Source organism: Oryzias latipes, chromosome 3, assembly GCF_053564925.1.
Source record: "Oryzias latipes strain Hd-rR chromosome 3, Olatipes_Hd-rR_3.1".
Lineage (NCBI taxonomy): Eukaryota > Metazoa > Chordata > Actinopteri > Beloniformes > Adrianichthyidae > Oryzias > Oryzias latipes.
The window spans coordinates 38,427,056-38,445,851 of NC_136239.1; the positions used below are offsets into that span (position 1 = coordinate 38,427,056).

Below are 18,796 nucleotides of genomic sequence, written 5' to 3' on the forward strand. Positions count from 1 at the left end.
AAACAACCAAGTGATTCCTTTATGAAATAGGGGAAAATATTTAAGTCTGTTTGGTAGAACATTTGAAATCAGACATTGATTTACAAATCTAACATGTTTTCACTTAAATACATTTATCCACACATTCAGCACGGGTAGGCTGACATCTTCACTGTTCTCTTTTATAATGTTTGCTGTTTTGAATGTTCCAATTTATCTTTTTTAAACTGATTTAGCAAACAAACTGTATTTTCTTTACAATAGTTTATACATTGGGACATCTAAATCATAAAAGTGTTATTGCTCCACATGATTTCAAACACCTCCCTCTGTCATGACATACAGGTCTTGTTTGTTCCATGAACATGCAATTTTGTAGTCTGACCACTAGATGTCACTAGTTACAGTGTGTCTAATGCTTTACCACCCTGAACCATTTCAACACGATTCGTTTTGGTTTCTCCATCGTTATCTCCAAACACAAACTGCCACAAAAGACCCAACCTGCAGGCTCATTAAAACTAATTCAACCCCGATCATGTGACACAGATACTGTACAACAATGGCGGCTACAATTAAACTTTAATAGTTTTGGGGGTTTTAGTATCATCTAGAAGTGTCAGGGAAAGCAAGGATGTTGTTCTTTGTTGTTTAGTAAAATAAAATCTTTGACTTTTAAATCAAACCAGTCAATATTTTTCAGTTTATTAATAACAGGACAAGATATAAATGTCTGAACTTTTTTTTTAGTTTCTAAAAGTGCTCATTTGAAACTTATAAACAGCTGTAAAAGGGATTTATTCTTTCCAATCCATGAAAGAACGCATACAAATAGTGGATTAAATAAAAGCGTTCAAATGTCATCCTTCACAGACAAGAAAGTCATTGTTAACTTCAGAAAAACTTCAGACATGTCTGTGTGTTTCAGGGAAGCGGTTCAAGACTTTTACCTCACTTACGCAGGTGCTTCTTGAACACGTAACCCTTGTGCTATCCTAGGCACTTTGACATTGGTTGGTGGGTCATCTAGACCCACTAGACCAGGGGTCGGGAACCTTTTTGGCCGAGAGAGCCATAAACGCCACATATTTTTAAATCTAATTTCAAAAGAGCCATACAATAATGTAGTGTCCCTTTCCCAACTGAGGCACGGAGACTTAACCTCTTTTAAAGTTCTTTATTCTGGTTACTATAGACCGCAACAAACGCCGTACAATTAATTCAGCAACTCCTGAATCTCTCCCGCCGAGACAAGAGAGAGCGCTTCTCCCAACTTTATATTCCCCTGCTCCCGCTCCAGCCCTCCCATTTCCCTTATTTGGCCCATAGCTGAACCCCATTGGTCCAAACAACCTAACAACAGGCTGAGTGACAGAACTGAGAGCCAATCAGATCTCTGCATGATGCATTTAGTGAAATCCAGAACTTTTAACGCGGCCCAACAGCCAAGTTAAACTCTGTCCGCGACAATATGTTTAAAACTAAATATACAAATAAATGTTTGATGTAATTTCAACAATTTTAAAGTACAATAAGTCTGTGGATTATTTTGAATAACATTGTTATGCTGTTGCTAATAAATGATGAGTATTTCTCGTGGTAGTTTTGCTGATGGTCTAGTCTGGTTGATAGGTGGTGGTGAGTTTCTGCTTCGTTCAGGCGTTGAGACTTTAAACGTGATCGTAGGTCTGAATGTTCTGTAGATGTGAGACAGACTGCTCACATGCAGGCGGGGAGTTAAGCACACACTCACACGCTGCAGTGAGTGACGGGCAGCGGGTTTTAAGTTTTTACAATCCCTGCGCGATTCACCTGCTGGCCGTGCCCCCCCCCCCCCCCCCCCCCCCTCTCTGCTTTCTTCCTCTCACATCCCGTCCCCGCTAATGCGCGCTCATTCTCAGAGACGGGAACGCGCAGTTTTAGGCACGACAAATCACAGGTTTCCGGCCGGTGCAAACTCTGTGAAATAATAGATAATAGTAAACTGATAGTTTTCTCTCTCTAAGCACTGCTACTACTGCGCGCCTCTGGCATCGCATCGTGCCCGAGAAGGACTGGACTAATGAAAAAAAAAGTATAATTAAAGATTTGTCTGCGAGCCACATGTGACCATCAAAAGAGCCATATGTGGCTCGCGAGCCATAGGTTCCCGACCCCTGTACTAGACAGTGCTCTGAACCTTTTTTCTTCTATGATTTGTGATATTCACTGGTGTCCATGGATTACATGAAATCTTTCCACCTTTGTCCACCTTTGTCATGGTAGGGAGAACACGTCAATGTAAGGGGGGGGGGGGGGGGGTCATCTAAGATAGCACAAGGGTTAAAAAACATTTTTTGACATGAATTTTGGTTTCTGAGATCCACGTTTTTTCTAAATTTAAAACATGACCTAACTGTAAAATGCAGATTTTCACATTTTTAGATAACGTTCTAAAGCAGTTTGACTTCAATAAACACTTTAAGTAGCAATTTAATTTATACAAGATTTAAGTAAGTAAAGTTTATCATGAAATGATGAACTAAACAGGCAAAAATCCTATCAAGGAACAGGATCAAACAAGGTAAAGATAAAAACATAAAATTAAAAATATCACAGCAAAAACAAACAAAAAAACAAATGTAGCTACAGAAATGAAATGAAAAAAAGGTCTGTGGGTGTTTTTAAAAGCATCTGCCTCACAGAGGCAGAAGGTTCGATTCCCTCTAGATGTAAAATCTGATCATTCAAAAGAATGAAACATACTGGATTCTTGGATTCCGTTTCAAAAAATGCGTGAATGGCTTCAGGCATTTTGCACTGATGGCAGTTTGACCCTAATCTGATCCACAGGGGCTAACAGAGCGGTGGTTCCTGCTGCAGGGTTCTGACAAAACACCTCTAATTGCTGCTCTGCTCCTCACATCCAAGTGTCAGACTTGATGCCTTTAAGCAAACAACACAACCGACAAAAATAATCTACAGAGTTGAGAATTATTCAGAAGAATTAGAAAGATACAAGCCGACGAGAAGTGTTTCAACATTTTAAACAGACTCAAACTTTGAAATGTTTGGGATGCAAATTCTCCTATAAATAAATAAAAGCATGAATATTTTTAACCCCAGAGAACTGTCCCCGGCTGATTTCCACTATTTACACAAATTTCAATATCAGAATCAGAATAAGAAATTTGTTTGTCACCATAGCAACTGACAGCAGAGGAAAAAAACAACTTAGAATTAAATAGTCTGTGCCTTCACCAGGGAAGTCTCACATGTCCCAGGAATGGGAGGACCAAAGACCAAGTTTCTAGTATCATTTTCTTATTTTTAGGACTTTTTTGTTCTCAAATTTCTAATTTTTCAGTCAAGTTTTTAGGAACTTCCTGTGTTATTCTTTGTCATTTTGTTACACATACCACAGTAGAAAATAAAAGAAAACTACTCCAATTTATCACTGTTGTCCTGTTTTGATCTATTTTCTATGACAAGTACTTTTTGTTGGGTTTATTATAGCAGGTAAAAGTGATGGTGTAACTTTTTATGCTGAAAGTGTTCCAGGGTTAAATCTACATCTATTTTACATTTATATTCTTACGGTGACTGTGACTTTGCTGTCTGCATTTGCAGATTCGTTCTTGTGATTGGATAGAGATGGATAAATCCCTGTTTTTTGGACTTTTAGCTGTGTGGTGCGTCACGTTCCTCACCTGTTTCCATTGAGGTTAATGAGTTTGGAGGCTGCAGGCTGGAATCTGAGGAACAGACTCACTCGAAGCTCGTTTCCCATCAGTGTCTGACTTCTAGACGCTTGTACATGTTTTTTCTAATGAGCAGCTCATTTTAACGGCTTCATTTCAGCGGGGAGCTGCCGGCTGGACTGCGTGTTCCCAAACGCGCGCGCGCTGAGCGCATAAAGCGGCGTCGCGCGCCTTTCCTCCGCGCACAGCTGCGGAAAAACAACCGCTGCAGTCCCGGCTGACTGGAGCCGCAGGCGGGCGGACGGACGGCCAGACCATCGCAGGTAAGGCTGCTAAAAAAAACGGAATTTCCGCGTTTACCGAGCGACTTGAATGATCCTGTGTTTGTGGAAGAGATTTTTCTAAAATAATTTTAAATCAGAGAAACGAACCGGACGAAAGAGCGACTTTAGTCAAGTTGGAGGCTTTCACAGGAAGATACGCAGTTACAGGAATATTCCCAAGGCTCTCAAATGTTTCTACTAAATGACTAAAACAATAACACAAATATACATGAACTTATCAGGGCTTAAAACTGAAGGAGCTAAATTTATTTTATATCTTCTTCTGGGAAAAAAGCACAAAATCAAAATGGTTCCAAAAAGGTTTAGATGTAAGAGAACAGAACATTTTTAAAGCTGCCAAAATAAAAAGATAATTAAAGGGCCTTAAAATAATGTGTACATTTAGTTAATTTCATATAAAAATATCAAAACTAGTTTTGAGGCAGAAAACTGTATTTTCTTCTGAATTAACTGCTTTTATTATACCAGCTTCAAACTGATGAATACTTTTTTCCCCCGACAAAAGTGTACAGAAGTATGTTAATAAAATGTTTCCAACTAGAAAATCTCAACTCTTAAAATGTTTTAGATGCTCATTTTATTATTCACTGTGTGGTTTAGGAAATAAATCATAAAGAAAGTGATGTATTATTGTTACTCGATTCAAAATGTTCTTCTTTGTGACGCATTGCTGATTAGTTCTGATGAACCTGATCAATTTTTTTTTATTTTATTATGTATGTCGTATTTGTATCTTCTTCCTCTGAATTGGGTTGACTGCAACTGAGTCTGAAATAAAATGAAATATAGTAATATTTTATTGGTAAAAGTTATGGGTCCCTTGTATTGGGTACGACACACGTTTTGGCCAGAGTTAGTTTTAGTTTATTTTTGGCTGAGGCTGACATTACAATAAATATTTTTTTAATTTGAATGTTTAAAAGATTCACTTCTAGAAGGTTGTCAGACGGCATGATGCTTTGGCGTGGTTTTATTTTGAAAGGGTGAAGCGGATGTTGAGTGTATCTAGCTGTATTTGCTGCTGTTGCAGAGAGAAACCGGATGCTTTCATCTTTCAAGTCATTGTTGACGTGACGGTGAAAAATTCTGATTTTAAAACTATGAGTTAGTGTTATGTAGCTACAGCTACAACAAAAGTTAAAGTTTGTTTGTTTAGGAACAGCTCTGGTTATTATTGAAAATGTTTTAATGTGCCACTTTAAGTGATGCCAAAATATTCCTTTTTTAACATAATAGACTAAATTTGGACTTAGTTGTGCATTCAGGTACACTGTCTGTAACACTGACCCCTTACCTGTCTGTAGCTCCTCCTACAATGTTCCCTGGAGTTAAAACAACTTTCGATGACATGTTTATGCAGAGGACACTGAACTGCTTGTCAAAAACCTACTTTACAGGATGTGCTCAAAGAATTCTGGGGGGAAAAAATAACTTCATATCTTTATTTCCTTTTCTTTCTTTTTTTGATCAACCAAAAAATGTGAATAAATGTGGGTCAAAATGTAAAACAAAGGAGTCCATTTGAATACATTTATGTCTTTACAAGATTCTTTTAATGCTGAAACATTTTTCAAAATGTTTCAACAATAGTCTGCTTTGGATAAGGAGCTCCAGAATGGAAGCTGCGCTTGAACTGTTGCCCGTTTTTCCCCAAACAATTGTCAATGAAATCTGTTTCCTGTTGCTCTTCAAAAGACAAATCAATTGTCTTCATGGGCTAAAAGAAGACCTGCATGACTCTGGTTAATGTAATGTAGACCGCAGACTGTTGATCTGGGTCAGAACGCCTGCTTTGCAGCACATCTGCAGTCTGTGTGGCTGCAGCAGAACCATATTGTGTTCCAGCCTGAGTCAGAATGAGCAGCCCACAGAAGACGATCGCCACGTTTGGGCCACAGCCTCCCCTGATTGGTTTACCATCGAACCACCATTGAGAAATAACTTCAACAGGAGACACACGAAGACTTTTGGGCTGACGGACTTGACAGAACTTCTGACAAGATGCACGTCACAAGTTACAAAACTGTTGGCAAACCCACGCCATCCCTTCAGCAAAAAAAGTATCCTATTGAAGAGTACTACAAGTGTACTTGGTCTACTAAAGCTTTAAGTTTTCATACACCATTTTTTTTTTTGTAAACTTATAATGTTCCAATTTAGTCTGGAGGAGTATTCAGTTAGTATACCTTCTACACTACATGTACATGGTCTGTAGTATAATTGATATACTTCTACTCAAGTATACTTGTACTTTGTCTGAATTCCTTCACTACTCACCATAGAGTGCACTATATAGTGCGTGTGCCACCTTGTATTGCTGTCAGAATCTAAAATTCCAAAATCCAGTGCCCTAAAAATTTCCCAGAAGTCTCTGTGAAAAAAGTGTGCATCGATGCTCCCTAGTTTGGCGAATATAGACCACAATACATTGCATTAGAACAATTTTTGCAGAGAAAATGTATTTAAATGTATATTTTTTTAATAAAATATCCACGTTTTCATCTTCAGAACACAGTGGATTCATAAAACGGTCATCGCAAAACGCTCATATTGATAAGATGATGTCATATTCGCTGTTTAAAAGGGAACATGGTGTCTGAATTACTTTTAGTCGGAAGGTTTTATCGTCTACCACCAGTGTTGTGGCGTTTGTGTTGCGCTTCTGTCAGCTGCAGATCCTGATCTAACAGGACCGAGTTCTGTTCAAACTTGCTCCTCTCGTGTTGGAACTCGTGACACTTGATGTCTGAGATAAGACGCTTCTGCTTCACAATAGTCTTCAGATGCAGAGAATTTGGTTAAAACTGACTGTCATACAGATGAACTGCAATCTTTCAAATCTTTTGGACAGGTTCCTGGGGAACCAGAAGGACGGCAGAGTTTCTACTGGCTCGGCCCTGAACGGACAACGCCATGGCCAGTCAAGACGAACCCGAGAAGGTGAACGGCAGTAGCAGTCTCTCATCCGGTCCTCAGGAGTCTCCCAAAGAGACCGTGCAGCTTAAAAAAGAAATCTCGCTGCTCAACGGCGTCAGCCTGATCGTAGGAAACATGATCGGCTCCGGGATCTTTGTCTCCCCCAAGGGTGTTCTCATCTACAGCGCCTCCTATGGGCTCTCGCTTGTCATCTGGGCCATTGGGGGCCTGTTCTCTGTGGTTGGAGCTCTCTGCTACGCTGAGCTGGGCACCACCATCACCAAGTCTGGGGCTTCCTATGCCTACATCCTGGAGTCGTTTGGCGGCTTCATCGCCTTCATCCGTCTGTGGACGTCGTTGTTGATCATTGAGCCTACGAGCCAGGCGGTCATAGCCATCACCTTTGCAAACTACCTGGTGCAGCCGCTCTTCCCGACATGCGAGCCTCCTTATGTAGCAGCGAGGCTCCTGGCTGCAGCCTGCCTCTGTAGGTCTCTGCTGCGAAGCATCATGTTTGTTTGTTTGTTTGTTTGTTGGGGTAGACGTGAACCAGTGACACTTTCGTCCACAGGTTTACTGACGTTCATCAACTCTGCTTATGTGAGGTGGGGCACCCGTGTGCAGGACATCTTTACCTACGCCAAGGTGGCGGCGCTCATCGTCATCATCGTTACGGGGATCGTTAAGCTGTGTCAGGGTAAGAATTCCCACATCTGCCACATGTCCATTCTGTTTGTGTCACCTATCATTCACTAGTGTAAAAGATGGTCGGCCGTGTCTAAGGAAATTATTCAATTTCACCTAATTGGTATTAAAAAATAAATCAAACGCCATCAGGATTTCCGCTGTGTTCATCCAAACAGGTCCAGGTTTTACACGGAGTAGCTGAAAATATTAAAGCATCTTAAACAGAGATCAAAATCTTTTGTGATCTTTGAGTTAGACAGATGACTTGAACCAAACCGTTGGTATTTCTGGTCATTTTTATCGACCAGCTGGTTTCTCAAGATGTCTGGGTTGAAGGACGAGTTCAGTTTCAGGCTTCAAGCACTTTCCAAAAGTTAAATATAATAACAAAATGCAAGAAACAACTACATTTTTGATTTGGGCAAAATAAAAACTAAAACCTCAGTGTCTTCATATTTGATTATGTTTTTGTTGTTTGTTTTTAGCTAAAATTTTATATGATTTATTTTCTAAACATGAATATAATGCTGGTCCTTTTTTGTGTAAATGTATTAAACATGCTGTGATTATCTGTGTTATTATAGATGCAGTTGCTCATGCACAAACTTGAAAAACCAAAAATAGGTCACTGCTTGAAAAAGGAATACCTTTTAATTTTTATGTTTTTTTTTTTTTTTTTTTTGGTGAGGTTACTCAACATTGTGGCGGTACGATCCTCAAGGGATCTGAAAGACCAAACTGTGTTACCCTTAAGATGCGGCCGCTCACCTCTACGACTCTTACAGACCCGGACAGCCCAAAAACCCGCCGCACGTGTCCTGGTAAACCCCTGTACCGGTCCATGTGACGAAGACTTTAAACCTTCTTTTCTAGGTTATACAAACAACTTTGAGTCAGCCTTCCAGGGCTCGTCTGCAGACCCCGGGGACATCGCTCTGGCTCTGTACTCCGCCCTCTTTTCTTACTCTGGCTGGGACACCTTAAATTTTGTAACGGAGGAGATCAAAAACCCTGAAAGGTAATCAACGTTACCCACTATAAACTAGCAGTGAGAAGTTTGCCTACATAAACCTGCTTCTTTGTTTTCCCAGGAACCTTCCGCTGGCCATCGGCATCTCCATGCCCATCGTCACCACCATCTACATCCTCACCAATGTTGCCTACTATGCTGTTCTGGATGTTGGAGCCATACTGGGCAGCGATGCTGTCGCCGTGGTGAGGAGACCAAGCGGTTTCTGAGCTTTCTTCCAGCACAGCCTGCAGATGATCAGTCTTCTTCTCCCTTTAGACTTTTGCAGATCACACCCTCGGTCTCATGAGCTGGACTATCCCCATCGCTGTCGCTCTGTCCTGCTACGGAGGCCTGAACGCCTCCATCATTGCAGCGTCCAGGTAGAATCACTCGACTTCCAACTCTGCAGTCCCTGATTTGATCTCGTCGTACAGAATCTTTCTTGCTGCCTTCTGAGTTTGAAAACATTTCTGTCCAGGTTGTTCTTTGTGGGCTCTCGAGAAGGTCACCTTCCAGACGCTCTGTCCATGATCCACATAGAGAGATTCACGCCCATTCCTGCTCTCATCTTCAATGTACCAAACATTTCACACTAACATCTACTGGCACAAGTTAAAAAGAAATGTGTCAAAATGACTGACACTGTCTTGTTTCCCATCATGCCCTGCTCTCAGTGCATCATGTCACTGATCTACCTGACAGTGGAGGATGTCTTCCAGCTCATCAACTACTACAGCTTCAGCTACTGGTTCTTCATGGGTTTGTCTGTTGCCGGGCAGATCTACCTCCGCTGGAAGCAGCCGGACAGAGCCAGACCTCTGAAGGTAAAATCTGGAACCCGGTTCTTGTTGCAGAACTGATCAATTTTAGAAGCACAGGTTAGTTGAAACAATGGAGATGGTTGAGTATCCATACACATGCTTCTGCCTTTAGGTTGTAGTTTCATGCTATAAAATGTTTCCACCACATGTGAATGCATGAAAATGGCCGGTTTGCGGTTTCTTGACCCTGGCATCTTTGGCCTGTTGCAGCTGACGCTGGTGTACCCGCTGGTGTTCTGCATGTGTTCCGTTTTCCTGGTGGCGGTTCCGCTCTACAGCAACACCGTAAACTCTCTGATAGGCATTGCCATCGCGCTGTCGGGCGTTCCCGTCTACTTCCTGGGCGTTTACCTCCCAGAGTCCAAAAGGCCACCCATCATTACGAAGCTGCTGCGTGAGTCCACCTTGACGCATCGGTACTTTTTTTACTTTTAAGACTAAAACTCCTGTAATGTGTGATTTCTGGCTGCAGGTTCTCTGACGTACTTCACGCAGTACAGCTGCTTCTGTGTGCTGACAGAGATGGACAAAAGCGAGTAGCATTCCCTCATGGCAGAAGGGAACAACCTGCTGCTCTGTAGCACTTTCAGTCTGTTTACAGGAGATGATGCCAACTATTATGCAACTTATGAAATATTTATCGCCTCATGTACTGTCTTCCATTGGAAATGATGGACCCTTTTCAGGGAAATCTGTAATAAAGTGTTTCTATGAGATTTAACTGGTGCTGTGAAAATGACAGGAACCTGAATGTTATGGATTTAACCCAAAGAAAAACAGGGAAATGTTAGCTACTGGTGTTTACGTGTAAACATATGAGTTAAGTGGCTTCTAAATGTTTTTTGTTTTTGCAATATAAAAACATTCAGACTGTTATAACCTGAGCTGTATTTGTAAAAGCTGACATGGAGCTTGGATGAAATATTTCCCAATAAATCTGTTTGATATGGGAGGTCCAACATGGAGCAACTTGAAGTGAACTAAACAAAAAATTAAATGTGATTTTTAAAAATGTTTTAAACAGTATTGATTGTAAACTTGAAGCACTGAAAACATAAAATATGTACTTAAAACTTCATAAATTCAATATGACACTCATACAAACTAAAATGTTTCTAAATGAAAAATGTACCAGCTGTTTCTTTTTTGGTATTACACTTCTTTTGAGCCTAATTTTAAATTAGGGGAGGGGCTTTGAGCCCATTGGCTACTGGGACATGATTGACATCAGGTGACGTCATTTCCCAAAACAGCATCTGCTATTGGTGCTGCCTGTCATCCCTTCTCTGTGGTGTACCGTAAGGACGCCACGATTCTAGAATGGAAACTGAAAGTTTGCTGCACCTTTGAACCGATTGGTGGACAAAGTAAATGGTTGCATCTCTACCACATACCAGGATGTTTGCGTTAAGTGTCATCTAAATTTAAGAATAGTGTTGCATCACACCAAGCATAGTATGAACCCACTAAGGTTTTTCTTTTGCTTATTAGTGAATTAAAAGGATTTTGTAATATTGAACTGAAACCGAATCGTTGCATCAGCAGTGATGATGCTCAGCAGGAGGGATGGGCTGATACTGGCACCAATATATCACCCATCCCTATAGCCCTTGTGCTATCTGTGGGGTCCAGATGACCCAACCCTTGCATTGAGGTGTTCTCCCTACCATGACAAAGGTGGATAAAGGTGGAAAGGATTTCATGTAATCCATGGACACCAGTGAAGATCACAAATTGAAGAAAAAAGGTTCAGAGCACTGTCTAGTGGGTCTACATGACCCAACTCCCATTGTTAAAGTGCCTAGGATAGCACAAGGGTTAAACACAGCCATCACAGACACGGTTCTGGAGCGGAAGGACAATCATTTATCATTCAATCATTTCCTGGTGGCCAATGGGCTCAAAGCTCCACCCCTAAGTGAATTGAAATTTACTATTCTTTTACTAATTAAATTTTTTTTAATATACAATTTTTTTAAGTTTACAATCCGTACTTTTGAGTTCAAAGCAGTTGAATTTTTCCTTTTTAAAATTTACAATCTGGTTTTCCTGAACTAATCCTGATTGGACCTCGTAGTCAATAATAGATTGGAAAAAAAAGTTCTGAGTGTCAACTAACCATTTATGATTGTGTATTCTGTGTGCAATAAAGACCAAACTGTTTCCTTTCAAAGTTTAATTTACATCTACATATTTACAAAAACCTTTATTTCCAACAAGCATCCGAGGAGTAAACTTCAAAAGGAGGAGTTCCAGAAGCAAACAACCACAGCACACAACAGAAAATTGACGCTGCGCCCGCAAAAGTCTACCACACAGGCCGACAAACGCGCTACCATGCACAAAATGCAAACACCCTAAATGCAAGCACACTTTGCCCAGACGCTTCACTACAGCACTTCACACTAATGTGCAACAACTCTTGACATACACACAGTTTGACAAAACATCCACACGCAAATTTACTCCACAACAGGATTTCAAAATAAAAGTGGAAAAGACACCAACTCCTTCCCGCTCTGTGTAGTAGACGGTTGGAACCACGAGAACCTCCTCCAGTTCCATCACTTTGGCACACGGCTTGATTTAAACATCCGACCTGCGCTGCTCAAGCTGGCGCTCGCCGTTTTCTGCGTCATCGACTACACAGAGGCCCAGAGTGTGGTGTCGTGAGAGAGGGGGGGGGACGGGGAGACGGGAAGCGGTAAGGCTCAGATCAGTCAGAGTCGTATTTGTCTGCATCATCTTCCTCCTCTTCACCACCGCCCAGCTCCTGCAGCATCTCCCGCTGGTAGCTCTGCCAGCTCCTCCGGCTGTACGAGTGCTCCTCCTCCCAGTAACCTGGACACAGAACGCCGCCCGTTACAGAGACGCTTCCTCCCCATCCACAGCTTGGACTCAGTGAGACCGAGATCATCAACCAGCGGGACGCTTTTGAATGCAACAATTGCTCACTTGAAATCTGGTTTGTGGAGTTTAACAAGTTCTTGTTGGAGGACATATTCACTAAATTAAGCTCCAAATCGCATGTCTGGGTATTTCTGTATTGAAGTCGTCGTAAATCAGGAGCAGAGGCAAAAATGCAGTTGGAAAAAGATCGCATTTGTGACGTAGAAAATAGGATGGGCGGGGTCACAAGCTCCTAGCTCCGCCCCATCTTGATGCATTCACTGTCAGTCAAATAGATCCATGAACGTCTTTGTTTTTCTCGTCTGAGCTGGAATCTGGATCTAAACTGCAGGAAAGTGCGTAAACAGAACTGAGAGACGAGGGGGGGAGGGGGGGTGCAGGGTTGCCCCTCAACAATGGTCCCGCCCTCAACTCTGACACACATTTTTAATTATAAAAAAAAAAAACGCCCTCTGAAGAAACTGGATCCTAGGAAACGGCACACAGATTTTTGGCTAAAAATGGCATCATCAAAATAAAAAAACACTAGGAGCTGGGATGATAAAATCAATTAATTGATCTGAATCAGTGTAAGATAAATAGATCAATAACCGATCCCTAAAAGTAGAGATCAATCTTTTATGCCTTTCCTTTTCCGGTGACCTAACGCCATAACAGTAGCAAAAAGCAAAGTCTGCTAGCTTCATGCTAACGTATAATGGAATTTCCCATAGGAAGGCTAATGCTAACGCTCGTCTGACCTCAGCATCCATTGCTGACCAATTGAACCGCTTTATTTATTCATAGGCAGGAATTTTCCAAACTATTTTAATGAATCATTTGCGGTGTAAAGCACAGTTTTTGCTCAAATCTTCTGGAATAAGGCGTTATGTAATTTTACGAGGATTCTGTAGAAAACGTGGATAAAATCCGCCGTGTTCTGAGACGGATGTGAACCCCGGTACCTCCAAAGCGCTCCTCTCTGTCCGAGTCACTGTCTTCATCGGGATAGTCGTTCCTCCAGTTGGTCTCTTCGTTCTCATCATCTTCGTCTTCATACACCTCCTCTTCATGAACCACCAGATCTGGAACCTGAAGGAGATAAAAACAGGTGGACCTGAGTCCTGGCTCCTCTAAGAGCCTTTCTGCAGTGAAACTAGACTTCTATATATTATTCTCAACAGTTAAAAAGACGGAAAAGGGTCATTTTTGTTAGCCTAAAGTTAGCAGTTATTAATGCATCATTGTCTGATTGCAAATACTGAAGATGATGAAGAGGAGCGGCTTACAGGGTTACACTAATGTCAACATCTTCACACAGGACTTCAGTCACTCACTCAGAGCTTCAGCACTCATTCATCTGTCCGTCCATCTATCCACACACACCAGTTCTCCCTCATCAGCGTAGGCCCTGACAGACAGGATGTCCTGGATCCAGCCTGGTGTGGACGTTTCCTGGTAGTACAGGTCATAGACGTAATCTTCGTCCCGTTCTCGGTGCTCCTCTCCCAGCCGGTCTCCGGATATGCTCAGGCGCTCGCGCAGCATCTTGGTGTTGTTGCACAGAATGGCCTCTGGGTCCGACGGCAGCATCTTCAAACCAAGAAAGCAGACATGTCAGGAACGGCGGAGGATCAGAAACTGAAGCTTTTAACGCCGTTCTTCCAGATCCTTGAATCTAAAGGTTCATAAACCAAACGTGGACCAGAAAGCAGACAGCAAAAGATGAGATCCCAATGGGATCTGGGATATTTCCTGCATCAAAAATATGCAATAGACTTTACCACTGAGCGAGAACCACGGCAGCCTGTTGTCATGGTGACAGCGGCTGACCCCCACTTCTTTGACATCAGTAGCTGCGTTTTATGTGCAAAATATCTTTGATCGGATGAAAGATCGAATCAGAATTGAACTGATTATAACAAATGTTTACACACGCCACACTTTCAGTCAGAATAAATCATGTGAACATCCGCAGAACTCTCTAAAGAACCGGAAACGACTGTAGAAGAAGAAATAATGAGTTCCATTGTAAATAAGCTGCAGAGGGAGATGATCTTCTAAACATGATTATCATTCAGTGCTTGTTAGGCTCATAATTTTTTTAATCTGTGCCTTTTTCTTGGCCGAACGGAGCCGGAAGAAGGGTTAAGGTTAGGCTAACACGTGTCAATGACAACATTTAGCCTTGGATGCAGTTAAAAAATTCATGTGGTCAATGCTGTCATGTTCATCTTAACTGAACGTAAGAATGTTGCACAAACATCAGCCTTTATTAAGTCTGGACACGATTGGAAACATGAATCCACGTGATTGTTTACACGGTTTCTCAGGACTGCACAGCATTCCTGCTTCGGAAAGCCGCCTCCGTCAGCTCACAAACCGTCCCAGAGCCTCTGCTTGGAGACACAAATCTCCCTGGAGACACGGTCCGAAGCTTCCTCCGAAGCGCACACGGTAACAAAGTACCCTCCCCTGCCCGCAAACACAAAGCTACAAGTCCGGCTCAGAGACACGGTTCGCTCACGTGGAGCAGACGGCCTGTCCCGTTTGCGCTCCAAAGACACCTCTGGATCGCCACACCGCCTACGCGTGACATAAAACCAGCGCAGCAGTGAGCCAGAATCGGAATGAACTGTTTACGTGCACCACGATTGGATCAATAAACCCACCCATCTCAGATGATCAGAAAGAAACTGTGATCCGAATGAGTCTGATCGGGGCAGAGTATTCCGAACAGCGTGTTTACGTGACACATTTTTATTCTGATGAGGCGTTCATTCCGATTACTTTTGTCCACGTAAACGCAGCTTTTGCTTCAAGTTCAACATTTTAGATTAAAAAGTAATAAATAAACAATTTCTGGTTAAAACAAATGGAGCAACTTCTAATAAATATTTAAAAGGTTACACAGTAAAGAAAAAAAGTTTTATTTTCTTAATTTGTTAAAGAAACGTTCATCTAAACATAAATATATCAAATTTAGAATAATCCGTCATATTTTGGAATAATCTTCTAAGCCGTCACAGAATCCTTCATCATTCCTTGATATTTAGCTATTTGGGTCTGAAATATTACAAAAACAGACAATCTCACTTTGTCTTTAAAAAAACAAATGAATTTATGGCATCCTCTTTCAAAATAAAAGGGAAAATGCAGAGACTATTGTCCTAAAGGAAATCCACAATTTCTCTCAAATATGTAAACAATACGTAAACAACCCCCCCCCCCCAAGTGTGTGTGTGTGTGTGGGGGGGGGGGGGGGTGTTGAAAAGAATTGTTCCGTTGAAGCTGTTCCTCCTGAAATTCGGATCAGGAGCATCGGTGATGCTGCACAGTTTAGATATTTTGAGAAGATGACATCAGATCATTTTTCTGTGTGAAAACTACGGCTTCATCCTCGGGAACAGCCTTGAGCTCACCTTGTCTAAAGGTTTGTCGTCCTCTTCCACCTCCTGGATTAGATCCACCACCTGGATTTCTCCCAGATCCCAGCCTTTGACCGTCGCTTTGCCGCGTTCGTCTGCAGCCTCGGGAGCCTCCGTCTGGACGCTCTGGTGCTCCGCCGGGGCTGGAAGCTCTGAACGGTGGCTCGACAGTATTCTGTAGCGCTCCTCTCTCCGGGTGCTCCACTTGGTGCTCCGCAAGTCTCCGATGACCCGCTGGAAGCTGGTGGCAGAGGGCCGCAAGGCGTGGGCCACGCGGGGCCGGGCCAAAGCCTGCCGGACCTGCGTCTGCACGGGAGCATCCTGGATGCAGACAACACACAGGCGGGGAAGAAATGCACTTTTCACCTCTGCTAAGTCATGAGATCATACCTTCGATCAAATTTTACACATTTACAAGCGTTTCTGATTGTTTTCTTTCAAATCTTAGGTGCACAAAGACTTTTACTGCTTATAATGAATCTCCACCCTGACCTTCGGTTTTACTTCATGAAGATGAAATCGTGGTTTGCTTTCATGCAGGATTAATAAACACGCTGGTAACAAAATTATTCTCCAAATCAGAAAACTAGTGTTGCTTTTTCCAAGATCATATAGAAAATATCAAATCACAATAAAACAGATTATCTTGATTTTGAAGTGCATATTCACAAAACTGATGTTATAGTTTCTTTATGAAAGTGTTAGAATAAACAGCAACTTAAGAAAAGAACATTTCTAAGTCATTTATGAAACACAATCGAGGTGTGCCTACAAAAATTTTTGCTGCCATTAAGGCCCGTACACACCAGGACAAATTTCGCGCGATATTCACCGACGTTTAACGCCTCGTGACTAAACAAAGGGCACCAATGTGAGTTTGCACACCCACGCAAAAAAACGCCACGCGTCAAAGTGTCACTTTTTAAAAAACGCCTCGGGTTCGTTTTTTTGGTTTGACGCGCCGCGTCAAAAACTATACGACTAATGAGAATGGCGCTTTTGCACACGTGCCTTTCTGAGCACATATACCAGCGAAGAAGATAGACGCCAAGTAGCGTCTACACTGCCGCGAAGAAATAATGACTAAAATATCCCCGAACCAAGCACCAGTTGGAGCTACTGGTGCTGGAAATATTCATGTTTTTCTTTGTATTATTCTGACTAGCGCGTAAATACTTGCTCTCTTCTTCTGAGTGAAAGGCGACTTTAAGAAGCGTAAAGATGCGCAGCGCCACCTTGTGTACAGGAGTATTTCTGTTTACATTTAGCGCCATCTAATGTCAGGGAATGAAATTGCATGTTTGCTCGGCTCATCGTCAGCGAAAATCGCCTGGGTGTGAACACAAAAAACGTGGCGAAAAACGCTGGCGAATAACGCCTGGCGAATATTCTTCCCGGTGTGTACGGGCCTTTATTCCAAGAAAACCAAATAATGTTTCCTCATAATAACAGTTATTACTCCCCAGAAATTGGGAGGATTTTTTTTCTTCATGCTCCTCAAAGTTACCATTTCCTATTTCTATTCAATTACAAAAGCAGATCTTATTATTTAGAGTAGTTCCTGGTGATAATCTATTTGATGTGACCTTCAATACTTTATTAATATCTGGGAAATTTTTCATTCATCAAGAGCAGATTTTCAAAAACCAAACCATTATTCAATACATTTCATAAAGAGATAAGATTTGCTTTAAATCTCTGAAATTATTAAAAAAACAAAAATGCAATAAAACTGTCTATTTTCATTGAAGATCACATGTTGTATAAAAATCCCTAGTATAAACTAGGGAACTAAACTTACTTGTAGTGTAAACTACAATTATAATGTTATTTTTTTATTTTAATCTTTTTTCTTTCTTTCTGTTGCAGCTATGTGTTTGTTTGAAGTTCAATAAAAAAAACAAGATTTTTTTTTTCATGCAAGAGAAAATCAGATAAGTCGACTGGTTCTTTCAAAACAAACCGCAGTAAAGTTGGCTTCTGACTCGTCAACAGGCTTAAATCTCTGGTGCGCGTAATAAACGGGATTTACGGTAATGTCAGGAAGCTAAACTGTTGACAATACAGGCGGGCTAATGCTGAGTGTTTTATAATTATAAAGCCTTTTAAATTGTTCCAATGACAAATATGAGCGACAATTGCTCTTACTTTGATCTAGATGACGTCATGCTGTCAACTCCTTAAATATCTTTTGTGGACGACAAAAAAGACCGCAATAAATTATTGTTGTATAATAATCAACAAACAGTATGCAGACATAAAAAACACGCAGTAGTCGGTTTTCTCAATAAACATTAATTAGCGAAAACGAAATGTTTTATTGGTTATCACAATAAAAAATAATGAGAAGGAACTGACTGCGCGGCGGCTCCATCAAAAACACTGACGACAACAAAACAATGTGGCACATGCTGCTGAATCTGCAAACGCTGTGGCGTCTGCTAGCATCCGTTAGCTCGACTGCTAACTTAGCATAGCAAAAGCCTAGCTAACACAGCATCACATAAAAACACCAAACCGGTTCAAATTCATAAACTAGTCTGACTTCCGGGCCCTCCGATTGACTACGTCTGTGAAAAAAACAATTTCAGGGCAAAAATGATTTAACCTAATGTGTTTACAGCCTCCCGACCGACAGCTAGCGCTCCTTCGGCTAATAGGGCGGTCTCGGCGGCGGCAGGGCCCTCACCTGAGTCCCGACAGTCGCCACGAGTTTGAAGACGGAGTTCTCCACTTCGGCCTCATTGGGCTCCGGTACCGTTTCACCGGAGTTCTGAGAAGACTCGGGCCGGATCCGTTTACATGCGAGCAGCAAAGCGTCCGCGGGATCTGTCCCCCGCTTCCTTTTAACCCGCAGGATGGTCGTGTTCGGATCCATGTTGTTCCTCCGTCTGACAGACGCAGACCACACTGCGTGAAGTTAGCCTCAGACTTGGAATCCAGCAGACACTCGTCTGGAGTTAGGGACCCTCAACAAATGATGGTTTGATGAGAAACGCAAAACGAAAAAAATATGTCACCCAGAAAAAAAACAAAAAAA

At 41.8% G+C, this 18,796-nt stretch overlaps 2 protein-coding genes across 2 annotated transcripts; one reads left to right on the forward strand and one right to left on the reverse strand.

Moving 5' to 3' along the window:
- Window positions 1-3,634: 3,634 nt before the first annotated feature.
- Window positions 3,635-10,398, forward strand: slc7a6 (solute carrier family 7 member 6). The gene is made up of 10 exons (XM_004067482.5): window positions 3,635-3,982; window positions 6,855-7,406; window positions 7,491-7,616; window positions 8,480-8,624; window positions 8,698-8,821; window positions 8,895-8,998; window positions 9,097-9,193; window positions 9,293-9,442; window positions 9,650-9,833; window positions 9,912-10,398. Exons 2-10 carry the CDS (start codon window positions 6,917-6,919, stop codon window positions 9,977-9,979), a joined length of 1,488 nt encoding a protein of 495 aa, XP_004067530.1. The 5' UTR covers window positions 3,635-3,982; window positions 6,855-6,916; the 3' UTR covers window positions 9,980-10,398.
- Window positions 10,399-11,600: 1,202 nt separating this feature from the next.
- Window positions 11,601-18,707, reverse strand: slc7a6os (solute carrier family 7 member 6 opposite strand). Its single transcript, XM_023953701.2, has 5 exons — window positions 18,446-18,707; window positions 15,751-16,077; window positions 13,715-13,921; window positions 13,294-13,420; window positions 11,601-12,280 (listed from the first exon to the last, which is right to left on the reverse strand). The coding sequence occupies exons 1-5, from the start codon at window positions 18,632-18,634 to the stop codon at window positions 12,156-12,158; spliced, it is 975 nt and encodes a 324-aa protein (XP_023809469.1). The 5' UTR covers window positions 18,635-18,707; the 3' UTR covers window positions 11,601-12,155.
- Between the last annotated feature and the right edge of the window lie 89 nt (window positions 18,708-18,796).

Coding starts and splice junctions, on each gene's coding strand:
- slc7a6 (XM_004067482.5), top strand. CDS start 6,917: ATGGCCAGTCAAGACGAACCCGAGAAGGTGAACGGCAGTAGCAGTCTC. Junction 8,999..9,096: donor TCCATCATTGCAGCGTCCAG/GTAGAATCACTC, acceptor ATTTCTGTCCAG/GTTGTTCTTTGTGGGCTCTC. Junction 9,834..9,911: donor CATCATTACGAAGCTGCTGC/GTGAGTCCACCT, acceptor TTCTGGCTGCAG/GTTCTCTGACGTACTTCACG.
- slc7a6os (XM_023953701.2), bottom strand. CDS start 18,634: ATGGATCCGAACACGACCATCCTGCGGGTTAAAAGGAAGCGGGGGACA. Junction 16,078..18,445: donor TGGCGACTGTCGGGACTCAG/GTGAGGGCCCTG, acceptor GTCTGCATCCAG/GATGCTCCCGTGCAGACGCA. Junction 13,421..13,714: donor ACGCTGATGAGGGAGAACTG/GTGTGTGTGGAT, acceptor TATCTCCTTCAG/GTTCCAGATCTGGTGGTTCA.